Source organism: Mus pahari, chromosome 16 (assembly GCF_900095145.1).
Source record: "Mus pahari chromosome 16, PAHARI_EIJ_v1.1, whole genome shotgun sequence".
Taxonomy (NCBI): domain Eukaryota; kingdom Metazoa; phylum Chordata; class Mammalia; order Rodentia; family Muridae; genus Mus; species Mus pahari.
In genome coordinates this window covers 17,823,682-17,850,743 of record NC_034605.1, presented here as the reverse complement: position 1 = coordinate 17,850,743, position 27,062 = coordinate 17,823,682, and the positions used below count along the sequence as shown (strand labels likewise).

General features: G+C 42.4%; 2 protein-coding genes across 4 annotated transcripts in view; one reads left to right on the top strand and one right to left on the bottom strand.

The window, feature by feature from the left end:
* The window catches only part of Tbce (tubulin folding cofactor E), a 36,166-nt gene extending 11,027 nt beyond the window's left edge, over positions 1-25,139 (top strand). Inside the window, exons 3-17 of the mRNA XM_029547679.1 lie at positions 1,283-1,322; positions 2,934-3,119; positions 8,588-8,676; positions 12,551-12,650; positions 13,473-13,575; positions 14,525-14,601; positions 16,555-16,650; positions 17,090-17,154; positions 17,245-17,309; positions 17,817-17,957; positions 19,400-19,553; positions 21,866-21,934; positions 22,942-23,001; positions 24,643-24,734; positions 24,915-25,139. Coding sequence (XP_029403539.1) covers positions 1,283-1,322; positions 2,934-3,119; positions 8,588-8,676; positions 12,551-12,650; positions 13,473-13,575; positions 14,525-14,601; positions 16,555-16,650; positions 17,090-17,154; positions 17,245-17,309; positions 17,817-17,957; positions 19,400-19,553; positions 21,866-21,934; positions 22,942-23,001; positions 24,643-24,734; positions 24,915-25,007 — 1,430 coding nt within the window. The 3' untranslated portion in view covers positions 25,008-25,139. The remainder of the gene's footprint in view (positions 1-1,282; positions 1,323-2,933; positions 3,120-8,587; positions 8,677-12,550; positions 12,651-13,472; positions 13,576-14,524; positions 14,602-16,554; positions 16,651-17,089; positions 17,155-17,244; positions 17,310-17,816; positions 17,958-19,399; positions 19,554-21,865; positions 21,935-22,941; positions 23,002-24,642; positions 24,735-24,914) is intronic.
* Positions 23,976-27,062, bottom strand: part of B3galnt2 (beta-1,3-N-acetylgalactosaminyltransferase 2) — a 42,608-nt gene continuing 39,521 nt past the window's right edge. For 2 of the 3 annotated variants that reach the window (XM_029547404.1, XM_029547406.1), the window contains one exon: positions 25,194-26,173. In XM_029547404.1, the coding sequence (XP_029403264.1) occupies positions 26,033-26,173 (141 nt within the window). In that variant the 3' untranslated portion in view covers positions 25,194-26,032. Of the gene's footprint in view, positions 26,174-27,062 lie in introns of all 3 variants that reach the window. The other variant, XM_029547405.1, reaches the window with a different exon arrangement.

Here is a 27,062-nt window from a genome sequence, read left to right as displayed (position 1 = left end):
GAGGTGAAACTCTCAGCTCTGCCGCGCACCCCAGTGCTGGGGTGAGAGGTGAAACTCTCAGCTCTGCCGCGCACCCCAGTGCTGGGGTGAGAGGTTTATGTAGCTTGCATGGTGCTGGGGATACCAACTCGAGTCCTAATGTTTGGACAGCAGTACTCTCGCCCACCGAACCTTTCCCACTCCATTCCCCTTTTTGTCTTAGTCGTGTTGTGTAGGCTGGCCTCTAACTTGATGTACAGCTAAGGCTGGTTCTGAACTTGCGATGCTCCTGCCTCTATCTCTCAAGTTCTGGAGTGATTGGTACACACCACCATGCCTTGGCTAGCCCTTGGTTTCTTCTTTATTTTTTGGTGTGGATCTCACTATTCAGTTCCCAGCTAGCCTGGAACTCATTATGTAGAACAGGCTAGCCTCAAACTTATAGAGATCTATCGTGACCGCTAAGATTAAATACAAATTTCACTATACCAGTCTTTGGTTTCTTTTTATGTGTGACAGGCTCTGAGCACTGGGTGCCAGTAGGATGAGAACACTTATGAACTAATCCATTTTCCTCCTAGGTTCAGAATTTTCATTTTGCTGTAGCATATTGATATTAATCTAGACTATTAGTGATTTCTGTCTAATTCACTGTTAAAATCAATATATTTTCTGGAAATCTGTTGCTGATAGGCATGCATTTGGCTAGCTTTTTTTTTTTTTTTTTTTTAACTTACTGGGCTGTTTGGTTTGCTCCTGAAACAATTCCATACTCTCCATCTGCCTATGACTAAAAATAATAAACATCTCCCTTTGACTAACTAATTACCTTTGCTGTAAGGAGTGTGTATTTAGGCTAAGTGCCTGTAATCTGGAACTACAGAGGCAAAGGTGGAGGCAGAGGCAGGATGACCTCATGTTCAAGGCAGTTGGGGCTAAGTAATAGAATAGGGTTAGAAAAAAAAGCCACAAATGTATTTTTATCCTAAATGTCCATGTTCATGTGTGTGTGTGTGTGTGTGTGTGTTCACCGCAGAGGCTAGAGGTCAACATTTGATGTGTCTCTCCGTTGCTCTCTACCTTATTTTTTTGAGGTGGGTCACTGACTGGAATAGCAGGTGTGTACGCCCCGGGAAAGCTCTCCTAGTGCTATGTCAGCGGTGGCCATCTTTATGTGGATACTAGTCCTCGGCCACCCAGCAGGGACATCCACTGAGTGTCTCCACAGCCCCTAATTGAGATTTGCAGTGAGCTCTCCTCTTTCATCTTAAATTGTTTTGTTTCTCTGGTTGTTTGTCGACAGGGTTCCACTGTGTAGTCTTGGCTGGCATAGAACTTGCTATGTAGGTTAGGGTGGCCTTTAACCTGAGCTCACTGCCTCCTGAGTGCTGGGGTAGAAGACATCACCTCCGGCAAAATGTATTTCCTTAAATTCTACCTTAGGTTTTAAATTTTTATTTTATTTTTAAAATTGTTTATTAATTTTTATTTTATGTGTATTTGTGTTTTGCCTGTATATATGTCTGTGTGAGGGCGTTGGGTTCCCAGGAACTGGAGTTACAGAATCTTGTAAGCTGCCATGTGGATGCTGGGAATTGAACCAGGATCTTCTAGAAGAGCAGCCCGTGCTCTTACCTGCTGAGGCATCTCTCCAGCCTGTAGTCTCTCTAAATTTAGATTGCAGTGTTTGAAAAATAAAATTTCTCTTTTCTAGTTTGGTTACTTTACATGTAAACATTAGCGTTTTAGTTTGATTTTTCTTATTTTTTAAAGTATTTTGTGTGTACATGATGCATATGTGTGTGCCTGTGTATCTCTGCATGTGTGGAGGATGAAGAAAACTTGATGGAGTCAGGTCTCGTCTTCCACCTTTAAATGGGTTCCTGGGGTGGAACTGAGGTCACAGGCTGTACAAGAAGTACTTTACCGGCACACTGAGCCATCTCGGCAGCCCAGCACTTAGTCAGTCAGCCCTCCCCTTTTCCTTCCCTCTCCCCCTCTTTCTTTCTAATTCTCATCCCATTCCCCTACCTCCAGTATTTCTTTAAAAATCTTTTTAGCATTTGTTTATGAAAGAATTTTCTTCTTAGCGTTTTTGGTTTTGTTTTTTTGTTTTGTTTGTTTTGTTTTGTTTCAACATAGTGTATCTCTGACTGTCCTGTAACTTGCTCTGTAGATCAGGCTGTGCTTGAACTCACAGAGGTACCTACCCTGCCTCTATTTCCAGATGTAGGAAAAAATTATACTTTTTTTTTTTTTTTTTTTTTCGAGACAGGGTAAAAAAATCTCTGATTTTTTTTTTTTTTTTTTTTTTTTTTTTTTTTTTTTTCGAGACAGGGTTCCTCTGTGTAACCCTGACTGTCCTGGTACTCACAGAAATCCACCTGCCTCTGCCTCCCAAGTGCTGGGATTAAAGGTGAGTGCCACCACTGCCCAGCCAATAATGTACTTCTTAATCATTAGGAAGGTAGAATTTTCCCCCATGGATCTAGTATTTTTGTTCTCTTTAATGTGAATTATCTGTTCATGTCTTTTGTCTGTAGGAATTTCACATGTTTGTATAAGCTCAGAACCTTTATGATCATTTGCAGAGATTATACATTTTTCTTCAGTACCTTTTTGTTTATATTTTTTTATTTTAGCATATAGAACTATTTAAAAGTCACTAAGATACCATGTTTTATAAGTTTCTTTGAAAACATCCTTTCCTGTTCTTCTCTTGTGGTACTAGATATTAAACCTAAGCTTTGTTAAAACTAGGCAAGCACTCTTAACACTGAGCTATGGTCACAGTAGCCCTCAGTTTACTTTTTAAGATAGTTTCACTAGCCTTGAACTTGCTCTAGAGCCTCGTCAGGTCTGGAGCCTGCCTCAGCCTCCCAAGTTATCTGGGATTGACAGGCGTCTTTCACCATGCTCAGCAGCAAATGATATTCATTTCTCTCCCTGCTCAGGTACCCAACAGGAGGCTCTTTTGTTCGTCCAAACAAAGTCAATTTCGGAGACGACTTTCTTACTGCTCTTAAGAAGCGCTATGTGCTCGAAGATGGACCTGATGATGATGAACAATCGTGTTCTTTAAAAGTTGGAAGTAAACAAGTGCAAACTATTGGTTTTGAGCATATTACAAAGAAGCAGAGGTAAATACAGCTGATGCTGGCAGCCTGGCTGTCAGAGTCACCAGATTGTGCACTGATTGATGCTTGCAACTTTGCTTTCATATTGGTTCATCTTCTTTACTCAGTGGCTTGAAATGTGGAGAACATTTCAATAATAATAATAATAATCAATGATTATTCTTGGTTATGTAGCCAATTTGGGGCCAGCCTGGACTACATGAAATCCTATACTTTAAGGAAAAAAAAGCTAGGCGGTGGTTGGCACACACCTTTAATCCCAGTACTTGGGAAGCAGAGGCAGTGGATTTCTAAGTTCAAGGCCAGCCTGGTTTACAGAGTGAGTGAGTTCCAGGACAGCCAGGACTATACAGAGAAACCCTGTCTCTAAAAACCAAAATAAAAGGGAGGGGTCAACACTGGAGAGATGGCTCAGTGGTTAAGAACACTTGCTGCTCTTGCAGAGGATTCAGTTCTGTTCTAAGCACCCGTGCAAAGCAGCTCACAACTGCCTATATAACTCCAGTTCCAGAGGAACTTGTGCCCTCTTCTGAACTCCACAGTTACTGGGCATGCAGGCAGTGCATATACATACATGTAGCTAAAACATTCACATATATAAAACAAAAACAAATATAATGAAGAAGAAGAAGGGAAGGAGGGAGAGCTGCCAAGACAGCTCAGAGGTGGAGGTGCCTGCCAGGTAAGCCTGATGACCCGAGTTTGCGCCCAGAACCCATTTAAGAGTGGAGAAAAAGCTGACTCCACAAAGTTGTTCTGATCTCTGCTTTTGGTGGGGTGAAGTGGAGTGGGGTTTGCAACCTCCACAGCCAGCAGAGTTGATGATCCTTAAGAGGAAGTTTGGTTCAACACCAGTAAGTAGCCTGTGTTGGTTCAAACTTCAGGAGTTTTGATATTAGGGGTTTGTTGTAGGCCTATTTAAATAGAGCACAATTTGGCGGAACTTTCCTGTTCATAATGAACTCAATCCTGTGTGCACAAGTAAACTAAATGGCCAGGTATGGTGGCGCACGCCTTTAATCCTAGCACTTGGGAGGCAGAGGCAGGCGGATTTCTGAGTTTGAGGCCAGCCTAGTCTACAGAGTGAGTTCCAGGACAGCCAGGGCTACACAGAGAAACCCTGTCTCGAAAAACCAAAACAAAAACAAAAACAAAATCAAAAAACAAGTAAACTAAATGAAGATCAGATGGAAGACAAATGTATGATAAGGTTCTCTGGGAAGATCCAGTACCAGAAAAATCTCTAATCTTAGAGAGCGAAGGTCCCCAGGCTATTAAACAATCTGTTCCCAGCCTCATTCTTTCCCTTGGAGTCACAACTCTTTGTTTAACATTCCAGGTTCCCCTTTTGCTTATCTGTGAACACAAACACCTCTGAGTCGCTCTGTGATACTAAGATGTTAGTCTGAATGAGTAATAAATAGGATTATGGTTAATGTAATCCTCAGTGTTAGTAGCTGAACCTGTCTGTATTAGGATTCTCTAGAGGAAGAGAACATATAGAATGAATGAATGAATGAATGAATAATATATATCATACTGGCTGTTCTTTTCTATCAAATTGACATAAACTAGAGTCATCAGAGAAGAAGGGCCATGAGTTCCAGCTGTAAGTCATTTTCACATTTACTGATCAGTGGGTGAGGGCCCAGCCTATTGTAGGTAGTGCCAGCCCTGGGCTGATGGCCCTGGGTTCTATAAGAGAGCAGGCTGAGCAAGCCATGTAGTAGTACCCCTCCATAGCCTCTGTATCAGCCACTGCCTCCTGTTTGAATTGCTGTCCTTTCTTTGGTGATAAACAGCAATGTGGAAATGTAAGCTGAATAAACCCTTTCCTCCCCAACTTGCTTTTGGTCATGGTGTTTCATTGCAGCAATAGAAACCCTAAGACTTACGTACGTATGTGCGTGCGTGCGCGCGTGCGCGCGCGCGCGCGCGTGTGTGTGTGTGTGTGTGTGTGTGTGTGTGTGTGTGTGTGTGTGTGTGTGTGTATGTGTGTACATATGTGTATATATAAGAGGGTGGGTATTTATTAGAATGGCTTACAACAATTTAGCTCTGCTAGTCTATCAATGGCTGTCTACCAAGGGAAAGTCCAAGAATCCAGTAGTTGTTCATTCTGGGAGTCTGAATGTTTCAGCTGATGTTCAGTAAATGCCCAAATCCTGATGAAGGAGGTTGAAGTAGTGGACTTGCCAGCAAGAGTGAAGACAAGCAGGCAAAGCGGGCAAGCTTCCTTCCTCCATGTCCTTTATATAGGCTGCCAGCAGGTGTGGCTCAGATTAAAGGTGTATCTTCCTACTTCGAAATCTGGATTAGAACTAGGTCCACCCACTACAAATGATAGAGTTGAGAAAAATTCCTCACAGGTATTGTCCTTCCTCTTTATTAACATCTAGCTGACGAGCTCTGCATTTGTACCCTAAGACAAACACAATAAAGTCAAGAGAAGCAACTAAGAGCCCATGTATCCTGGCTTTTCCGGCAGTGGCTTTGGATTGATACCTCTGGAGAGAACTGGCTCCCCACCTGGTGCCAAAGTGTCCAGCATGGGACACTTTAAACTGTAAAGGGAAATAGCAACTTGATTAAAAAAGTCTTTTAATTCTTTTTATTATTCAGAAATAGATTTAATGTAGTCCAGGCTAGCCTTGAATTTTTGTTTGTTTGCTTGTTTTGTTTTGTTTTGTTTTCTAGACAAGGTTTCTCTGTGTATCCCTGGCTGTCCTAGAACTTGCTCTGTAGACCAGGCTGGCCTAAACTCAGAGATCCACCTGCATCAGCCTCCCAATGAGCTGAGATTAAAGGTGTGCCACGAACTCTCTTAATTTAACCTTTTCCTTATCCTGTGTACATGTGTATGAAGGCAGCATGCTCTGTCACAATATGAGTGTGACCAGGACAACTTTTTGGAGCTGGTTCTCTCCTTCCCTATTGTTGAGGCAAGGTATTCCATGCTAGGTGTCATTGGAACTTAGTGATTCTGTTTTTCTGCCTTCCACCTCATCATAGGAGTGCTGGGATTAAAGACATAAGTCTTCTCCTAATGATTTTTGTAGACATTGGTATCAGGGATGAACTCAGGTCCAAGTGCTTTTATCCACTAAATGACCTATCTACCCTCCTGTCTCAACCTAACAAGTACTAGGATTAAAATACTACCATACCTGGCCTAGAAACAGTGACTTCTGTCAGTACAAACTACTGGCCTGCAGTTTTGGGCAGTTTTATGAATGAACATTCACAGTTCCTGTCAGTGATTTCATGTTTCTGAAACTGATATGAATCGTGTGTTAAAAAACAAGGAATTTTCTGGGCATGATGCCATATGCTTGTAATCCCAGCGCTTGGGAGGTGGAGGCAGAAGCAAGGCCAGCTTAGGCTACACAAGACCCTATTTTAAATAAAACAAATAAATAGCAAGTAATTTTGAAAATTATGGTAGACAGAATATAGACATAGTGGTTTTCAGACTGATTGATTTCAGAGTCTGGGAAGTCATACTGTTTTCCGGGTACTAATTTGGCAGCACCTAAGTCATCATGAAGCTGTTTGGTCCTAATCTCACACACACACACACACATACACACACACACACACACACATACACACACACACACACACACACACGAATTGGAACTGGGAAGTCTAATCACACACACACACACACACGAATTGGAACTGGGAAGTCTAACACACACACACACACACACACACACACACACACACACACACACNCACACACACACACACACACGAATTGGAACTGGGAAGTCTAACACACACACACACACACACACACACACACACACACACACACACGAATTGGAACTGGGAAGTACTTGCTTTCGCCTAGACACCATGAAACATCACTGAAATTCTCAGGGCCTTATGATCAAGTATGAGAGTCTTTACTCTAGAACCGGTTCCTGATGATTGTAATTATCTTTCCCCTGCATTTAGCTCTCATGTTTATTCTTCAATGTTGTCAGTTTTCTGTTAATTTCTACAAATATTAATTAAACCATTGTGTGCTAAGTGGTATTTTGAGATCTTTGTAAATACTAATTCAACAAGTTATTTGTTATGTTTTAAAAACTATTGCAGAATATACCTGTAAAACAGGTTAACAGTGTTAACTCTAAACATTGTGTAAACCAGTCCCCAGAACATTCCCATCATTCCAAACTGGAATCCCATCCCCTGTAAACACTAGTTCCCTATCTCCTCCTCCCAGCTCCTGGCAGCCATTGTTCTTTTTACCTGTTGCTTTGTCTGTTTTAGGATCACCAGGTGGGATTGTGCAATATTTGTGTCTATCCCCCAGCCTCTCCCCCACCCACACCCTGCCCTTTGTCTGATCATTGTGCTTAGAGTAACATCTTCAAGGTCATTTATGGGTTGTCAGAATTTCTTCCTTTTTTTTTTTTTTTTTTTTAAGATTTATTTATTATTATACATACGTACACTGTAGCTGTCTTCAGACTTGCCAGAAGAGGGCATCAGATCTCATTACAGATGGCTGTGAGCCACCATGTGGTTGCTGGGATTTGAACTCAAGATCTTCGGAAGAGCAGTCTGTGCTCTTACCCGCTGAGCCATCTCACCAGCCCGAATTTCTTCCTTCTTAAGGCCAGCCACTGTTTCTCAGTGTGATGTCACATTTGGTTCATGTGTTCTGTGCTATTTCTACCTGTTGGTTATTGTGACTAAAGGTGCTGCAATTAAAGTAAAGCAAAGCATTTTGCCATAGAGAAGTCTGAGGCACCAAGATTAGTGAACTTGCTTAGTACCAAAGGCGGTGGTGGAATTGGACCCTGAAGCTGGGTAGCCCAGGCCTGGAACTTGAATTTCAGGACATTGCCTCTTCTGTCAAGCAGAGGATACAGATCCTGCACAGGTAGAAACAGAGGGAAACTCTCTGAGGGTAGGCACATCCCTAGAGAGGCTCTGTCTCAGGGCCAGGTGTCACTTCAGCATTTTGGGAAACTGCCAACTGTCAGCCAAAAAATTAGTAACTTTATTGGGATCTACTCATATAGTAAAACACTATCAGGTATGAAGACAAGTGTCCTAGAGCTCTAAGTGTATTCGTGCTAAACAGTATCCTTTAGAGGCAAGAAGTCACAGGAGAATCTGTATAGCAGAATGTCACATCATTTCATGGTATACAATAAAACAGTAATTGGAGTCACAGAGTTTTATAGTCAGGATTAAGTCGGTAGTAGCTGTGATTAGAGAGTTGGCTGGGGAGTGGAGGAGAGCAGGGTGTTTTAGAGAGGGGCAATGACTACAGCTGCCTCTAATGTTGTGATGCTCCATTTCATTCTCCTTTTTTGTAATGCTTTGCACCTTAATGTGTGTGGTGGGTGCTAGCATTTGTATATCTTTGGTGTTTTTGTATAAGGTTTTAAAAGGCCAGTGGGTAGCATATGACTCACATGTACATGTGACCTCTGTTTTTCACACAGTCAGCTGAGAGCGCTGCAGGACATTTCCCTGTGGAACTGTGCAGTGAGCCGTGCTGGTGAACAAGGAAGAATTGCTGAAGCCTGCCCCAGTATCCTTAAACTAAGTTTGGATTTGGCACCTGTACCAGACACCATTGGTTGCATGAGTTATGTTGCTTAAGTTCCCAGACCCTTTTGCCTGCAGGTATGGCTCATGAGAGTGAAAAATGTTATAATACAGTTTTCTGGTACTGGGGAGGGGATTTTTATTTGTTTCAGATAGGGTCTTACTCTATAGTTCATGCTAGCCTTGAACTCACTATGTATCTGAAGGTGGCCTTGAACTCATAATAGTTCTAACTCATCTTCTTCAAGTGCTGGTATTACAGTATGAGTCTCCATGCTTAGCTCTTAGAGTAGAAGTTTGTAGGTGGGCCCTCTAGTAAGGGGACAGAGTTGGTTGGCATCCCCCTGTTGTATTGGTCTCTGGTCACCCCTCAGTGCAGGTGGGATGCCTAGGTTTCATCAGTTGTTTCACAAGTGTGAAGAAAGCTACCCAGTCAGGCTTTGAGAGCTGCATGGATATGGGCATGTGACAAGTTGGCAAGTGTGGGTTTGCAGATTGTGATTGCCCCCCCCCCCACTTCCCTATCCTGTGCTCCTTGTGGAGTCCCCCCGACCCCCATTTCCTCCTGAGATTGATTCCTTTCCAGCCAGAGCCCTGGACAGGTAGAACAGGCTCTCCATGTTTGTGGAGGTTTTTAGTGAATGGTTTTGAGATGGTGTCTCATACTGTTATCCTGGGCTGTCTTGGAACTGAATATGTAGTTTAGGCTGGCCTTGAAATTGCTTCAGCCTTCATATTCATACTAAGGTTACTCATCTGAGCTACCACAACTGTCTGTCTCCGTATGTCATCTATTGTATCATGGGATATGTCAAAGTGGGCTTTGGCTGGTGGCTGACCGCTTGTCTTGTACATGTGATAGTTGCCCACTCTCTTGGATTTTCTTCTGCGATAAAGGTGAATGAATCAGCAGTTGGATGTAGCAGTGCATGCTTGTTATTATAGCACCCGACAGAGGCAGGAAGGTCATGAATTTAAAATAATTCTCAGCTTCCTAGTGAGTTAAGGCCAGACTGAGCTACATGAGAACCTGTCTCAAAAATTATCAGCTGCCTGGCAGTGGTGGCACGTGCCTTTAATCCCAGCACTTGGGAGGCAGAGGCAGGTGGATTTCTGAGTTTGAGGTGAGCCTGTCTACAGAGTGAGTTCCAGGACAGCCAGGGTTACACAGAGAAACCCTGTCTCTAAAAATCAAAAAATAAATTATATATATATTGGGTGGGTGCTCCGTCTTTTATAAAAGGTCCCTTCTTTCAGTGAAGAGTGTTTGTGTGCCTTCAGCTTCTCTCAGAGACCGTATTGGGGTACAGTTGGACCCCAACATGCTTCTCCCCACACTGCTCAGTCTTTTCCTGCTCATTTAACACCTAATTCAGTCAGGCCTAATGGTTGTGTCAAACATGTGCCATAGTGAGTCACCTCCAGCCTACTTGGACTATAATTTCTACACCCAGTGAACAGCTGTACCGTGTACCTGGCCAGCCTTGTCTCTGTTTTCTTTACTTTCTATGTCTGGCAAATCCTTGGGGTACTCCAAGCTTTCCGCTTGGGGTACTCAGCCTGACATCTCCACCTGCTTTAATGCTGAGGTGGGATCCAAACCTGCTGTGAGGATGTGCTGGCCAATGTTAGTCAACTTGATACAGGCACGACTTATCTGAGAAGATGGAGCTTCAGTTAAGTAGGGTATTTTATTAGTAAATGATTGATGGGGGAGAGCCCAATCCATTGTGAGTGGTGCCACCTCTGGGCTGGTGGTCCTGGGTGCTGTAAGAAAACAGGCTAAGCAAGCCATGAACAGTTCAGTAAGCAGCACTTCTCCATGGTCTCTGCATCAGTTCCTGCCTCCAGGTTCCACCCAGTTCCCGCTTCGGCTTCCCTCAGTAGACTGTGGTTCAGGATCTGATATAGAATGTGTGGCAGACGCCTGGCTGCATCTTTGAGCGTCTTGTGTGGAGAAAGCTTCCTAGCAGATTGTCAGTGATCTCGGTCTATAAAATCGTCTTTGTTTGGAACTTTAACATTTTTCTTTCCTAACAATAAGCTACTTTTTCGTCCCCAAGTTGCTTTTGGTCATGGTGTTTCATCACAGCAATAATAACCCTAGCTAACACAGCGAACCATCTGTCTTTTGTCTCCCTATAGTCCTTGAGCCAGCTTTGCAGCAGAGTGACTTCCCAGGAGTCAGGTCAGTTCCTGTTACTCCGCTTCAGCTTCTCCAGTAGGCTCATTCCTGCAGCCTGGAGGGCCTTCATAATGAGGGCTGGCCTCCAAGGCCTAGGCTAGTGGTTCTCCACCTCTAGGTTGAAATCACTTTAGCAAACCTTTATCTCCCAAAAAAATCTTCATTACAATTCATAACAGTAGCAAAATAACAGTTATGAAGTAGCAATGAAAATAATTTTATAGTGGGGGGGTCACATCACCACAGCATGAGGAACTGTATTAAGGAAGTCACAGTGTTATGTTAATTATGTTAGGTGCCTTGTTTTGAGAATACCTGTGGGGGGGGTGGGAAAGGGGATAACATTTGAAATGTAAATAAAGAAAATATCCAATAAAAATATAAATTTAAAAACAAAACACACACACACAAAAGAGAGAGACTACCTGCCCATCTTTGCAGATGTATTGGATTTGACTGGTCCCACTTTAACCTCAGCTGTGGTGATCATTGTGTTCAGGATGCTATGGAACTCTTCCAGGTTGTATTTCCTAGGTTGCCCTAGTTTTCTGCTCAAGTTGCTCATAGGTTTTGCTTTCACTTTTATCTGTATGGCCACACCCCTTCCTTCCTACCCTGCCTGTTATTCTAAGCACAGGGAATTTCAGACTTACAGGAGGTGTTAACTATGGACTGTCTCCCTACAGAGCCTGTGTTCTCAGCCCTTGTAACAAACCCTTGTAGAGTAACCATATATATCAGGTGGGAATGCTAGGCTTGTCCATTAGACTATGGCCTGGACCTATGTTACACTGTGACCTTCTTAAAAGCATAGCTGTTGATCCTTAAGCCTCAGTGCATGTGCGATGGTCCTAGAGTCTTATTCTAAATTTGTGGTTCTGAACCAGAGATGAGTCACATTGCAGACCTTTCGTTCTCAGCCCCTCCCTTGCCTGTGTTGTTGCTACCCTTGTATTCTCCTTTGGGATGGTGCTGTTTAGGGTGGTGCTATGGAGAGAAGGGTGGGTATGCACTCTGCGTGTGTGTGTGTGTGTGCGTGTGTGTGTTTAAGGCAATGCTGAGGACAAGGCCCAGTGGTACTCAGTATACCAGTGTAGCAGAGACAACAGATCTCTGCTGTCTGTCACTGTCTTCTGTCTTTGTTTTCTTGTCAGACAGCCCTGTAGGAGTTTGTGACACTTGGTTGTCCTTTAGTTATTATGCTTGTCTCACATTTTGACAAACAAAAATGAGTATTTTAGCTTTTGAATGAACCAGAGTAATAGTGTTTCTGTTTCGTTTTGATGTTAGAGATGGGATTCAGGACTTTGGGTATTTAGATAAGCACTCTAACCGCTGAACTATATCTAGTCTAATAGATAATTTAAAAGATGAACATTTGTGTTCACGGGAAAAAAAAATCAAACTAGTGGGTACCCAGTGAGAAGTTAAAAATCCCTATTCAGCCAGGTATAGTGGCATATACCTTTAATTCCAGCACCCGCAAGTCAAAGGCAGGCAGATCTCTTGAGTTCAAAGGCAACCTGGTCTACAGAGTGAGTTCCAGTACAGCCAGGGCTACACAGAGAAACCCTGTCTCAACTCCCACTCCACTCCTCTTAAAAAAAAAAAAATTAATTCTATATCTTTGGTGAGTCTTTTGAAATTACTTTTTCTTAAAATGTGCATTTAGATATTCGAGTTGTAAATTTATCCAAAAACTTGTTGTCAACTTGGGATGAAGTGGTTCTTATTGCAGAGCAGCTCAAAGACCTGGAGGCTCTCGATCTCAGGTATGGACGGTGCACTGTCTTCTCTGACACCTGCCAGATAGATACTTCCTGGGAAGCTTTGGCTGACTAGACTTTGCTAAAGGTTCACTTCAGGGCAGTCTTCCCACAGTCCCTTGAGGTGCATGAATAAGGAGTGTATCCATATCCTGATCAACTGGGAGGGGGTGGATCTTCATAGCTTATAAACCTGACCATGAGAGAGGGACATGTGGTCTCAGCAGAGGAGAGGGGTTAGAATTGAATGTGCTTGTTTATTTAGAATTGGTGTTTAATTCTTTAGAAATAAGTAGTTCATTGGGACACTACTTAATGTAGTTTTAATAAAGATTATAATTTCTCTACCTTGTTTACTAATGTCACATTTTCCAAGATCTTCCAAAATATTTGATTAGTTTAATCTTAGAACCTCACTTTTCAAGGGATTAACTAGGCTGGTCCATTCCTTCCTTCCTTTCCTCCCTCCCCTCCTTTTTTCCTTCTGATGGTGCTGGGAGCTAAGCCTAGGTTTTTGTGCTTCATACCAATGAACACACCCCAGCCCTTCTCCCCTTGCTTCTTAAGTGCTTTATATTATATGCAGGTAAGCTTTACCAGGCTAAGGCAGATGCATAGACTAGAACTTCAGGCTTGAAGGCATCTCAAATGGAGCAAATGGGTATAATTTGACCTTTAGTGTCCCTCAGGTCAACTTCACGTGTCTGAGGAAACCTTAAGCTTCACCTACCTCCGTGAGAACCCCTCTCAAATGTTCAGGTTAAACCCCAGACTGTTGGATCTGCTGTGTAGAAATAACTACTTCACATTTCCTTTTTTTCTTCTCAGTGAAAATAAACTGCAGTTTCCCTCTGACTCACCAACTCTAACTAGAACATTTTCTGCTCTGAAGACTTTAGTCCTAAACAAAACAGGAATAACGTGGACTGAGGTAATCATTTTTGCTTTATTACACAGTAATAAATGATTATACTTTTTGCTTTAAAAGGGAATTGAAACCTAACTGGCTTCATTTTAATCAGCTTATTATCTAAACAGTAGGATGCACTAAACTTCATCACAGAAAAGAGTAATCCTTCGGTGAAGTGGGATTTTAGATCTGGTAATCCATGTTCTTTCTCAGCCTGTTCCTGTCTCTTAGCTCATTTGTATTGCTTAGGAGTCATGAACACAGATGCTTATAGTGGCATACATTAAATATGTGGAGTTTTAAAGTCATAATGCTCGCTCCCCTAGGTTACTGCAGATGTTGTTAGGGCAGAGCATGCAGTAGAGAGTCTCACCCTCTCCCTGCTGCAAGCTTGTCCCCACCATCCACAATTCTGGTATGATTAGCTTGTGCGTACCCACAGTTTTCCTTGGCACAGAGGCATTTGGTACATATGCTCTGTCTTTCCTGGGCCCCTGATTTTGGAGCATCTCCTCCCCTCTTCTGGTGCACAGAGCCTGAGGATAGGAAAACACTTAGCAATCGGGGTGAGGGCGGGGAGGAAGGATGGTAGTATAGCTCAAGGGAAAACATTAAGAACCAATGAGACATCTGTGTGCTCAGCATATTCTCTACATCATGTTCAGTGCTATCAGGACTAAGAAGGTGAGCATCCCCTCCAGGATCAGTCTACTAGTCAGTTGGTTGTGTCCATCACCATTCCTTGCTCCTTTGTGAAGCATTTCCTAAGCTGGGTGCTGACTTAGCCGTTGGGTTAATAGTGCTAGAATGTCTGTATAGCCTTTCAGTGTGGTCCTTCATCCTCCTGCACCACCACTTGGTGCTCAAGTACAGCTTAAATGGCCTGTCCACAATGCAGGAGTCCCTGTGATAACGTGGCTGAGCAAGGCCAGCAGAGGCTGTCAGGCACTGAATTCAGCTTCCTTTCCAGGTGCTGCACTGTGCCCCTTCATGGCCAGTTCTCGAGGAACTTTACCTCAAGTCTAACAGTATTTCCATTTCTGAAAGGTAATGGACTTTGCTTCGCTGACTCTATTGCTATTCAGTTAATTCTGGATAAAGTCTCAGGCCCAGCACTAACTTTTAGGAGGGTTTGCAGGTGTAGGTTGTCGTAGCACGTACTCCTTATTCACTCGCCGTAGCACAGATTAGATTGTCTAATAAAGTGTTACTCCAACCAGAGGAAACTCATCAAAGACACCTGAATTAAATATTTGAACTTTATTAGTTTTGTATAAACAAATATCTTAGAATCTGATATAAGTAAACTAAATATTAGAATTTATTAGTTTTGCATACATATTAGGTTTTCTGATTCACAGTGGAGCACAGGATATATCAGGTACATTTTTTCTTTCTTTCTTTTTTTTTTTTTTAACTTAGTAGTAAGAGCTGGAGTACATGCTTATAGGTCAGCTATCTGGGAGGGTAAAGCAGAAAGGTCCTAAGTTTAAGGTTATCCTAGACAACTAAGCAAGACCCTGTCTCAAAAAACCAGGGGCTGGGGGTGGGGTAACCTAGTTGTAGAGCACTAGTCTAGCATGTACAAGGCTATAGGTTCAGTTTTATTTTTTTGTATAGGAGTGTTTGCTTGAATATATATCTATATACCACATATATACAGTGCTTAAGGAGGCCAGAAGAGGGTATCTGAACCTCTGGGATTGGAGTGTTTAAGTCACCATGTGGGTGCTGGGGAATGAACCTCGATTCTCTGGAAGAGCAGCCAGTATTCTTTAACCACGGAACCATCTCACCATCCCCCGAGTTCATTCTTGAATATTGCAAAATTTTTAAAATAAGTAAATAGCAGATTTTTTCTTATTATTATGTGTATCTATGTATGTGGTGTTTGTGTGTGAGTTGAGGGGTGTGTGGTTGAAGGATACCTTTGAGATTCTTTCCACTGTGGGCTGCAGAGCTTGAATTCAAGTTGCCAGGCTTGAGCACTGAACCATCTTGGTAGCCCTATTTCCTTGTTTAGAGAAAAGGTCTCATTATAGCTCAGGCTGGCCTCAAACTAGTTATGTGTCAAGTATGACCTTCAGTTTATAATCTGCCTCCACCTCCTTAGTACTGGGATAATAGGTGTGGGTGGCTGTGTCTAGCAAATGAAGGATCATTAATTGGTAATACCTGCTTAGGTCAATTGTACTATAGTGTATGTGGAGCCATGTTCTCTTAAATAAATATATTGTTGCTTCATCTCCCTTACAGAAAGTAAGATTAGCTAAATATAGTGGTATATACCTTAATCACAGCACTCAGGAGGCAAAGGCAGAGGCAGGTAGATCTCTGTGAGATCAAGACCAGCCTAGTCTACAAAATGAGTTCTGAAACTCCATCTTGAAGAATCAAAAACAAAACAAAACAAAAAGATTTTCCTTTTTTAAAATTAATGTGTATCTGTGTGAATGTATATGCAAGTGCCCAAGGAAGCCAGAAAGGGGTATCAGATTTCCTAGAGCTGGAGTTACAGGTTACCTGCCATAGGTGCTAGGAATAGAACTTGCAAGAGCAAACCCCAAGTTTAAGAGTTCTCACCTCCCTCCCTCTCTTAAAATATAGCTTTTGAAATTGATGTGTGTATGTATGTGGAAGTCAGAACAATTTGTGAGACTCCGTTCTCCTTTCCCCATGTGGGTTTTGGAGATGGGACTCAGGTCATCAGACTTGTTGGCAAGTGCCTTTTCTAACTGAGGCATCTCTCTGGCCTATCATCTCTCCTTTTAGATAGTATGTGAAAGAAAGTCAAGAAAAATCTTCAGTTGAGTTGGTCCAAAGTATAAAACTGTATTGTGTAGAATGGTTTCATTTGTGGAGGCAAATGAGTTGGCCTTTTTTGGGCCAGATCCACTTCCTCCCTAAGTCTTTGTAACACTGGGTACACTTATTTTAAGCCCTTGTCTTTGTAAACAAGAGATTAATCCACATTGAAAAAATTGTTACTTTCCAATACAGGCCAGTGAATGTCCTGCAGAAAATGAGGTTATTAGACCTTTCCTCCAACCCATCAATTGATGAAAGCCAGCTGAGCCTTATAGCAGATCTTCCAAGGTAATCTCTTAACATTTACCTGTTAAAGATCCTTATCATTTTTAGTGAATGAATTGCCCTATGTCAGATAACCCTTTTGAATCGATATAAAATAAGCTCCTACACTGGGCAAGTCCTGTGGGGAATGGTAACTTGAATTCTCCTGGGGAATGTGCTTGTCCCTCGCGCTGTGTGGACTGGGAACCAGATAATCTGCAGCTGCAGAATGTGGTCCGGTGGGGATACCTACATCTCCACTTAGGACTTGACAGAACAGCAGGCACACCAGAATCTGAGAGGGCTGTGTGGGGACGCAATCACAGTGTTGGCCTTCCTTCTGGACCTTGTGTTTCACAGTAGGATGGAAGGCTTGCTTAGTTAGAGGAAAAGTCTTGCTAGTCTAGTCTAGTAGACACCCCAGAAGACTTCTGTGTAATCAAATTTAACATTTTAATTTCAGATTAGAACACCTAGTCCTTTCTGACATTGGACTTTCTTCTATACATTTTCCAGATGCTAAAATTGGTAAATAAGATTATTATTAGTAATGTCCCTCCCTCCTATGTTAGTTGTTTTTTTCACTCCTACTGGGCAGTTTCATTTTTATTGTTCTAGGATGCAAAACATCCATGTTCCCGGCCTTGAAGTACCTCATAGTCAATGACAACCAGATATCAGAAGTAAGGACACCTCAGCGAGCAGGGCACAGTATGCTTGTCTCCACTTGCACAGAAAGGTTCCTTCTGCCAAAAAGGTTAAACTAGGGGCCTGGAGAGATGGCCCTTAGTGGTTAAGAGTACTGGCTACTGTTGCAGCCAGCTGGGGTTCAATTCCCTGCCACACCCTCTTCTGGACTCCTTGTTCACTGCATATGGCAAAATGTCCAAACATAGTAAATAAAAACAAATCTTAAAACATTAAAGCAAAAGCAAAGCAAAGTGTTTCCTCAGAGGAAAACTTTTCAAAAATAAACCAGGTTAGCATTAAAGTTCTCTTATTTATACAGATGTGGAATGCCCGTGAGTTCACATGGTATGCTGTGTAGTAAATAAAAGTCCTTCCAGGTGGGGTCGGTATATGATGTATCTTATACCTCAGATGAGAGCTAGGCAACTTTACTTTTATTTTTGCTAGGCCAAGTAAAATGAAATGTGAACCTGATACGTTTCTTTCCTTTTTTGCTTCAGTGGTCATTTATCAATGAGCTGGATAAATTACAGAGCCTGCAGGCCCTATCCTGCACTAGAAACCCTTTAACCAAAGGAGACAAAGCAGAGGAGATCATCATTGCCAAGATTGGTCAGCTGAAGACCCTGAACAGGTGTCAGGTGAACAGTGGGACCCTAACCATGCCCTTTGTTTTTTTCTGGAGAGGAAGTCTTATTGGTACCTCTGCTGACCTCAACTTCTGGACTCAGTAATCTTTCCGATTCAGCCACCAGAGTAGCTAGGACTGACTACAGGAGTGCTGTGGCACTAGGTAAAAAAAAAATTTAAGACTAGAAAACAAATGATAAGAAATGTAAGCAAAGGGACTGAAGAGATGGTTCAGTGGTTAAGAGCACTGACTGCTCTTCCAGAGGTCCTGAGTTCAATTCCTGGCAACCACATGGTGGCTGACAGCCATCTGTAATGAGATCCAGTGCCCTCTTCTGGTGTGTCTGAAGACAGCTACAGTGTACTCACAATAGATAGATAGATAGATAGATAGATAGATAGATAGATAGATAGATAGATAGATAGATAAGAAATGTAAAAGTAGGTTACATTTGGATCTTAGAAAGTGGTGAACAGTGCATTTTGGTTGTTGATATTCCTTGCCAACTCCTTGGAAGGTAGAGGGTTCTTAGGTCAGCACCCAATCAGTCTTACTTTGCTGCCTAAACAGTGGTCATTTAAGGAGCAGTGGAGAAGTGTGAGGCACTTTATCCCATGTCCTTGGACAGAAGGCAGAAAGATCCAAGGCTCAGATCATGTCTTGTCTTTCCTTGTTTCCACCAAGAGTGAGGCTTGGATGTCCAGGCACACCCTGTAGTTTCCAAGAGGAAGCCGGCTATTGTAGCTCACACCAAGAGAGGTGACCCTAGGCACCTGGTGCAGATATTATCGTGAAAATTTCAAAATGGGGGGTAGAAAAGAGCATTTGTTGTTGTGGATCCACATAGTGATCCATAGTGTCTCTAACTCCAGTTCCAAGAGATCCAATGCCCTCTTCTGGTTTCCTCGGATACTACAGGCATGTTGGTGAAAACATAAATTCACCAAAATAATAAAATAAAAATAAGTCTTGTTTGTGGGGAGAGAAAGGGTCATGTATATTAGTGGGCACATAAAGATCAGAAGACAACTTGGCAGGAGTTGTTCTACCATGTAGATCTGAGGAACTAAACAATGGTCTAGACTTCAGGGCAGGTGTCTGAACTGCTGAGCCATCTTGCTGGCCCTGGTTATTAGTTTTTTAGAAGAATGTGCAAGCACTTGGGGATGTAATGTTAGTACGTCTTCAGGGTTATATAGTGGCTAGTCATTTTGGATTTTGTTTTGAGACTAGTCTCTGATCCAGGCTGCCTTTGAATGCCTTACAGTTCTGCATCAGTTCGTAAGGTCCTGGGTCCTCAGTTCTAAAAGGGGAGGCGGAAGTAGGTGGAAAGTGTAATGACCACTCCTCCCCTTTTTATTGTTTGTGCACGGGCACTGAAGGACTGGATCAAATCTGAGTAGCTCACTAGAAGATGCTTTAAAGACATATTTCTATTTCACATCAATGCAGATTCTTCCAGAGGAAAGGCGTGGAGCTGAGCTAGATTATCGAAAAGCCTTTGGAAATGAATGGAGAAAGGCTGGTGGACACCCAGATCCAGACAAAAACAGGCCAAATGCAGAGTTTCTCTCAGCCCACCCTAGATACCAGCTTCTCTGCTGCAGTACGTCCAGGTAGCCTGTGAGGACTCCAGCTGGAACAGGGCCCTGACGTGGTGGTGCAGGATGAATGTGCTTTGTCTTCTATGTTTTGGGGGCTCTTTGTTCCCCTTTTGAAGGGGCTCTGGGCACTTTCCTGGGGCTACATCAACTAGTTGAAAACATCAATATGAACTAACCAGTACCCCCAGAGCTCCTTGGAACTATACCACCAATCAGAGAAAACACATGTAGCAGAGGATGGCCTAGTCGGTCATCAATGGGAGGAGAGGCCCTTGGTCCTGTGAAGGCTCTATGCCCCAGTATAGGGGAATGCCAGGGCCAGGAATGGGAGTGGGTGGGTTGGGAAGCGGGGGTCCAGGGGGATAGGGGATTTTCAGAGGGGAAACTAGGAAATGGGATTAACATTTGAAATGTAAATAAAGAAAATATCTAAAAATAAATAAGTAAATAAATATATACATATTTTTATATATGTGGAAAAAAACATACTAAATTGGCAGTGTCAACATGTGCTCCCTGGAGACCTACACTTGGCAAGGAGGTGGGGGATTAGCCCCCTTTAAAAGTTGGCAGTACTCCAAGGTCATCTCAAGCACTGGTATTTTCTAAAGCTCCCAGTGTTGCAAGTTCATAATAAACTATCATTCTTCCCAAGTCCCCATCCTAAGGTCTTACCCTGTATTGTTTGGCATTCAGTATTTCACAAGGGTTAAATCAGCACTCTAATTGGGCCCCAGGCTTTGAAGCAAAGGATTGGGCGTTATGTACCAATGTACTTTCTATTTTGTTGTGAAGACATCGTTTTTATCATTCCATGGTTCACATTTAGGCCATTTTTCTTTTCCTGTATTTCCTAATACAAGCAGCTCACTGCATAAATGTTTCAGCTGGAACATTATTTGAGGAAGACAAGCTCCCTACGGAAATTGCTTTCAAATTACTCAATTAACTGGCCCAATTTCCTGGCTGATCTAGGTAAATTCTGAGTTGCTTGAGGGTAAAGAGAAGGCTCTAAGCAGCCTGTAGGTATACGAAGTTCACCAGGTTGGCCAGGTACAGTGGGGAGGGACAGTAGTTTCTCCTTTTCTGTAGTTTCACTTACCTTTCATTTACCTCAGCCCATACATTAAGTGGAGAATCCCAGAAACCAAAAATTCATTGTTTTAACTGCATAGCATTCTAAGCAGTGTGGTGCAGTTCGATCTCACCCAGCACAAGACTGCCTCTGTCCAGCATTCCATGCTGTGTGTGCTGTCTGCCCTGAGTTATTCAGTGAGTCAGAGAGTCAGCAGAAAGGCCACCAAGGTGTCACAGTGCTTGTGTCAAGGGCTTTACTTGAAAATACCCCATCGCAGATGAAGACAGTGCTGTGATCTGTTTGGTTTGGTTTTTTGAGATAGGGTTTTTCTGTATCCGTGACCTCAAACTCAGAGATCTACTTGCCTCTGCCTCCTGAGTACTGGGGTTAAAGGCATGTGCCCCACCACCTGGCCAGTGCCATCCATGATTCTTAAACTCCAGAAAGCAGCTGTGAAATAGACTTATTGAAGTTTAAAAGTACAGAAAGATGTTCTGAAAGAGCGGGTTCACATCACTTCCATTACAGCACATTGGGGTGGTGGTTCTCCTATACTAATGATCATAGGTACATGTTACAGACATATCTAATGCTATTCAGATTCAGATAATCACTGCTCTAGGATGGGTCCCCACAGATAAGGGAAGCTTTTGCCTGTGTTGCAAGTATAGGAAGTACTCTGCAGTTGGACTAAACAGTTGACTTAACGTCTGGTTAAAGATTGATTGGGTCCTGTGACTTCTGTCCAGATCATACATGTTTTTTCTCAGAGCCTTGAAGGAAATGGCATTTTCAGAACTGAATACAAGTACTGGTTGGAAGGTTTTGAAAGCATTGGGCCGGGCGTGGTGGCCACGCCTGCAATCCCAGCACTCGGGAGGCAGAGGAGATGAATTTCTGAGTTTGAGGCCAGCCTGGTCTACAGAGTAAGTTCCAGGCCAGCCAGGACTACACAGAGAAACCCTGTCTCGAACCCCACCCCCACCCCCAAAAAAAAGAAAAAAGAGAAAGCATTGGGATAGTGGTCAGGCTACTGTTAGAACAAACACATACAGCCACAAATAAGAGAATATTCCTTGGGAGGGACTATTTATCTTTCTTAACCACCCAGCATGCTGCTCTGCAGAAGGCTAATCCTAGGCTAACTGATCAGTGATGCTGGGTTGGTCCTGGGAAGAGGCTCTGTTCACACTAACATTTTTTCCTTATTGTGGCCTCTGGTTTCTTCTTAAACAGAATATGGTGCACCTGAAGATGAGGAGCTCAAAACACAGCAGCCATTCATGCTAAAAAATCAGCTACTAAGTAAGAATCCTTTCAGATTTGCACTGAAGTCTTGGGTAGGAAGCAGATGGCGATGGCTTGCTTGATATGGATAAAGTGTGCTTCTCTCAGGGCAGTGGTTCTCAACCTTCCTAATGCTACAACCCTTTAATACAATTTCTCATGTTGTGGTGACCCCCAACTGTAAAATTATTTTCATTGCTACTTCTTAACTTTGCTACTGTTGTGAATTGTAATGTTAAATATCTGTGTTTTCCAATGGTCTTAGGCAACTCCTCTGAAACGGTCATTCGACCCCCAAGAGATTACAACCCAAAAGTTGAGAACCACTATCAACTCCAACTCACCCAGTCTGTGTTGAGCATTCTGGGAGCTTCCATACTGCAGACTCACTGAATAGCCTAGGTGTAGGAGGGGGCAGAATAGTAAACCATGCAGTAATATGAAGTCCTGTACTGTGTCCTATATGTAGGGCCCTAGCTAAACCATCAGGAAGGAGTATGGAGGGAAAGAAAAAGTGATAGAATCCTGGGTCAGCTTTCTGAGACAAGATCTTGTTATATACCAAGCTTCTGTGTACGTATCCTCCTCCTCCTCTAGCCTCCCCAGGTCTGGGACCATCGAAGTATTTTTCTGTTTTTTGAGACAAGGTCTCTTAGATGGCATGTGTTGTCAAGGCTGGCCTTAAATTTGTGACAGTCCTACCACAGCCTTCCAAGATGGGATTACAGCCTAGAATTACGGGTGTGCACCACCACACCCAGCTTTATGGTAATATTAATAGAAAAATTTAATATCATTAAAGACTGACTTATGAGGACTGACTCAAGTTGTATCAAACTGCTGCATTAGCTGGCAATCTCTTGGCCTGCACATTTTTTTTTTTTACTGTTGCTATTAATAAGACTGAAGCCTTCTGTATACAAAATATGTGCTCTACTCAGAGGCAAAAGTCCCAATTCTACATGCATGTGTGCTGTAAATCCCTGCTATGATAATTATTAATCTTTTCCCCTTTTTCCTTAAAGCACTGAAGATAAAATGCTCAAATCAACCTGAACAGCAAATATTAGAAAAACAGTTGCCAGGTAAGAGTACATCTGTCTCTACTGTCAATGTGCCTGTGAAGCCGGACACTGGGAAGCACTGAGAGAGCTAGCTGGAATGTGAGCTTTTAGTTCATGTAGACCTAGAATTTATGGTGTTTTCATTAGAGTTTAGTCTAAAACATAACAGAAAGTTCCAGTCTCCAATATGCCATCAGCCTATCTGGAAAACAGTTTACTAAAATTTGCGAGCTCCCTGTCTGTGGGTTTTGAGACAAAATGTCTTGAAAATATCTGGAGGTAATAGGCTTATGCCGACGCCCGAGCCTGTGATCATGCGCTCAGCCGTAGGATGTTAGTGGAATCGCTCCCCCCCCATTGACACTCTAGGGCTTCTTCTCCAGAGATGACTCCCTGACCGGGAGAGAAGTTAGTACTATTAAAAAGCTTATGGAGAAAGAAATTTTTTTCAGAATCCTTAAAAAATATTTGTACTGCTTGAACTGAGTTAATATTAGTAGATACATCTCCCTATTTGACTCATTGATTTTAAATCTATGTCCATCAGACAAAACAAGTTTGCACATGGAAAGCGAGCTTCATTCAGAAGAGAACTTCTCTGAGTAACCATCCAACTTAGAGCTGATCTATTAGCCAATATCTATTTTTTTAAAAAACTAGAAATCCAATTTCTGTTACTGTGTTATGTAATATATAATGGCAAATTAACAGTGTGTATTAACTTTTTGTTGTTGCTGCTCTGAAAAAATACTCAGGTAATGTACAGAAGGTTTATGCTATTCATGGCACCATGGCTGGAGGCACACTGTTGGAGTGAGGCCACACTAGGGAAGCAGAGCCATGCTGGCACTCAGCCTGCTTTGTCCCCTTTCCCTCCCTTGTTCAGTATGGGATCCAGTCCACTCTCTCCAGACACAGTGAATTTGGTTAGGCACATTCAGGGTACTACCGCTGTTGAAGTGAGACAAAAACAGGAAAAGGCTAGTTTATTCTAAAATAGAGATTTATTATCACAAGTTACATAAAAACACAGCATTTATAAAAACAATTTTATAGAAAAATAACTGACTACATTGTGATACTTGTGGGACACCACACTATTGCTGTACTTTCAGCTAAAGCTTCAGAGAAACCAATGTTCTTAATCAAGATATCCACTAGATACCACGACCTGTCTTTGGAAAGAAGTTCCTAGTATGTTCTTAACGGACCAGAGCATTTGTTCTTCAGTTACTTTCCCACACCTAGTGGTCATGTGTGCACATCCTGATGGTGACTAGATGCTCGTGCTGGGAGGGACCTCATCAACCACTTAAGTCTATGCGTCTTCTAGAGGAAAATAAGGCTGAGAGGTGCCCCTCAAGGCTCCCACTCCAGGGATCTTCAGCAACCCCTTAAGAAGTTATCACAAAGGCCTATATTTTGTCCTCTTCAGTGAGATAATTATTTCTGGTTATTCAGATTGAGGAAGAAATAGTAAATGCTACTAAAATGGTATGACACCTCACTGTCAAGACCACTTACTTGGGTCAAACACTGGCTCCGTTTCCCACTTTGTTAAAAGATCACCTGGTAGAATGACTCGAGCCTTCCATCAATGGCTGCCTCTCCTGAGCTGTTTTTATATGTAGTTGTCACTTAAAAGCTTTTTTTCTTTGACAGACTCCATGACAGTTCAAAAGGTAAAGGGGCTGTTGTCACGTCTTCTCAAAGTTCCCGTGTCAGAGCTTCTGTTGTCCTATGAAAGCTCCAAGGTCAGTCGCTCAGCAAAACCACAAAGCTCAGCTCAGTCTCCCCAGCACTGTGAGCCATACGTAACAGGCTCTAGATGGAGGCAGCCTTTGGCTTCACAGCTCGCCTGCCGTTGGAGGGAGGCATGGATAACATGCACCATCAGATCTGTCTTACCGCTCCCTACATGATTCTAATTTTAGATGCCGGGCAGAGAAATTGAACTAGAAAATGACCTACAGCCATTACAGTTTTATTCTGTGGAGAATGGAGATTGCCTACTAGTGCGATGGTAACAGTCCAACCGTAAGAGTTTTAATGACTGGAATGTATACACCAGAAACAAAACCTCACAGATGATGTTATGTTTTGTTGGGAAAAGGCCATTTGGTTGTATATTAATAGAATAATAAAGGCTTTGATTACTATTGATTTTTCTGCCCTTTCTGTTTTCACAGCTTACTGCATTCCACTATGTGAAGATGTAAATATGAAATAGAAACAGTAGTCTAAATCTGAGTAGAGTTAACATCTGCTGAGGGGTACACAACTTTTAAAAAGTTCACTACAGTGGTTTCGTTGGTCATTCTGAAAAATGTCATTTAAGCCGAGGAACCACATCTTCAGACCTGTAACACACTTTTCCCTACATTATGCTACACTGAGAATTTTAAATCTGTGCACTTGTCACCACCTCCTATGCAAGCTTAGGTAACCATCAGGCAAGGCAGCGTGCCTCCCTACACTTTCTGTGACTGAACCCTGAGGTGCTTACCTTGACTCTACTCACCACAGTACAGTGAGAGAGTGTCTCGGTACTAAGCTAAGACATTCAGGATTTACTTAGACGGTAAAAGAAAACATGATATGTATGTAGATAAACATCTTTAAAAGAAAAATACCAAACTTTAGTTTACATTTCCTTTTCAAGGTTAGGTTGTATCACAAACTGGTATTTCTAGCAACCCAGACTTTGGTATATGTGGCCCCTGTGCCACACAGCACAGTTTCTTTCTGGCCTAATTAAGTTATGCAGAGCTTTTTTGTAATCCTGCTTGAGATTCAAATGGAGTTATTTTCTGAATTTGGCCATTTTAACCAAAAATGGTAATGAGTTACTAATTAGTATAAGTGATCAGAAATTAGCAATATTTTTTGTAAAATAATTTGGTATAAATAATCTTTAAATTTATAAATAAAAACTTATGATACAGTATCAGTTGATTCATTAAGATCTGTGCAAACACTCGTTATACCCTACTGCTTACAGCTCACTACCAGCCATGGCTTCCTTGCACTTACAGCCCCTGGTCTCTGGGGATCATCGTACTTTTGCTTCACACTGACAAGGATCCCCACACAGTTCCTTCAGTTCCCACAGCTTGCTCAGCTCTTCTGGTGAGTACTGAGGAGACGACAGCATTCCTGTTTCACAGGTTTTCTCACACAGCCATAGGCTGTCCTGTTGAGAAACAAATACGAAATACAAGACAGAATCAGGAAGATATATATATATATAAAAAAACCTAAATGTACTCTACCAATACTCTACCAAATCTGAACTCATGAGATTTGGGGTTTTGGGACAGCTTCTGATTTGGGGAAAGCAACATGGCCTTCTAGTCCCGGGGCTGTGAACACAGAAACTGTTGTGTGAAGGTTAAGAGTCACTAATGCCACACCACCACATTAAGATTCTCAGGGGACTCAGCACTTGCAGTTCTATGAAAAGAAGTACAAGGAGCACAAGGAACACTTTCATATTCCCTTTTAGAGAGTTAGCCATAAAGTAGTGGCAGCAGTGCTCTAATAGAATGCACCACATCTTTTTAAATCACCTCATCTAAGTATCAAATGCTGTGAGAGCTAAGCTGAGTTCCTCTCATCACTATGCTGTAAGAAGAGCAGGCATGTCCAAGATGCCTGTCCCAAGGCAAGTCCCAAGTACCATACTGCTCAACGGAATAACAGAACATGTATATGAAGAAATACATTGAATCTAAGAACACAAATCCCGGGTAAGATCTAAAAATCTTTTTAAACCATGTTTCTGATGGACACAGACTGCTGATCCCTGTCTCTCAAAAGCATGCCTAGAATGAGGGACTCACCAGTGGCAGCAGAGTGGGCACTATGCCTTGGGTACATGGAAGAGAACAAAGCCTTCTGTCCAAGAGGCTCTTCAGCTCCAGAAGGCAATGTAAATTATTTAGAAATGACAGTTGCCCCATAGGGCAGAACAAAATAAATATCCTATGTATGACTATTTAAGAGAGTAGGATCACAGTAAAGATCTTCACATATCAACAAGCTCCACAAACAGCCTATGGAAACTATAGGTCACAAGGCTC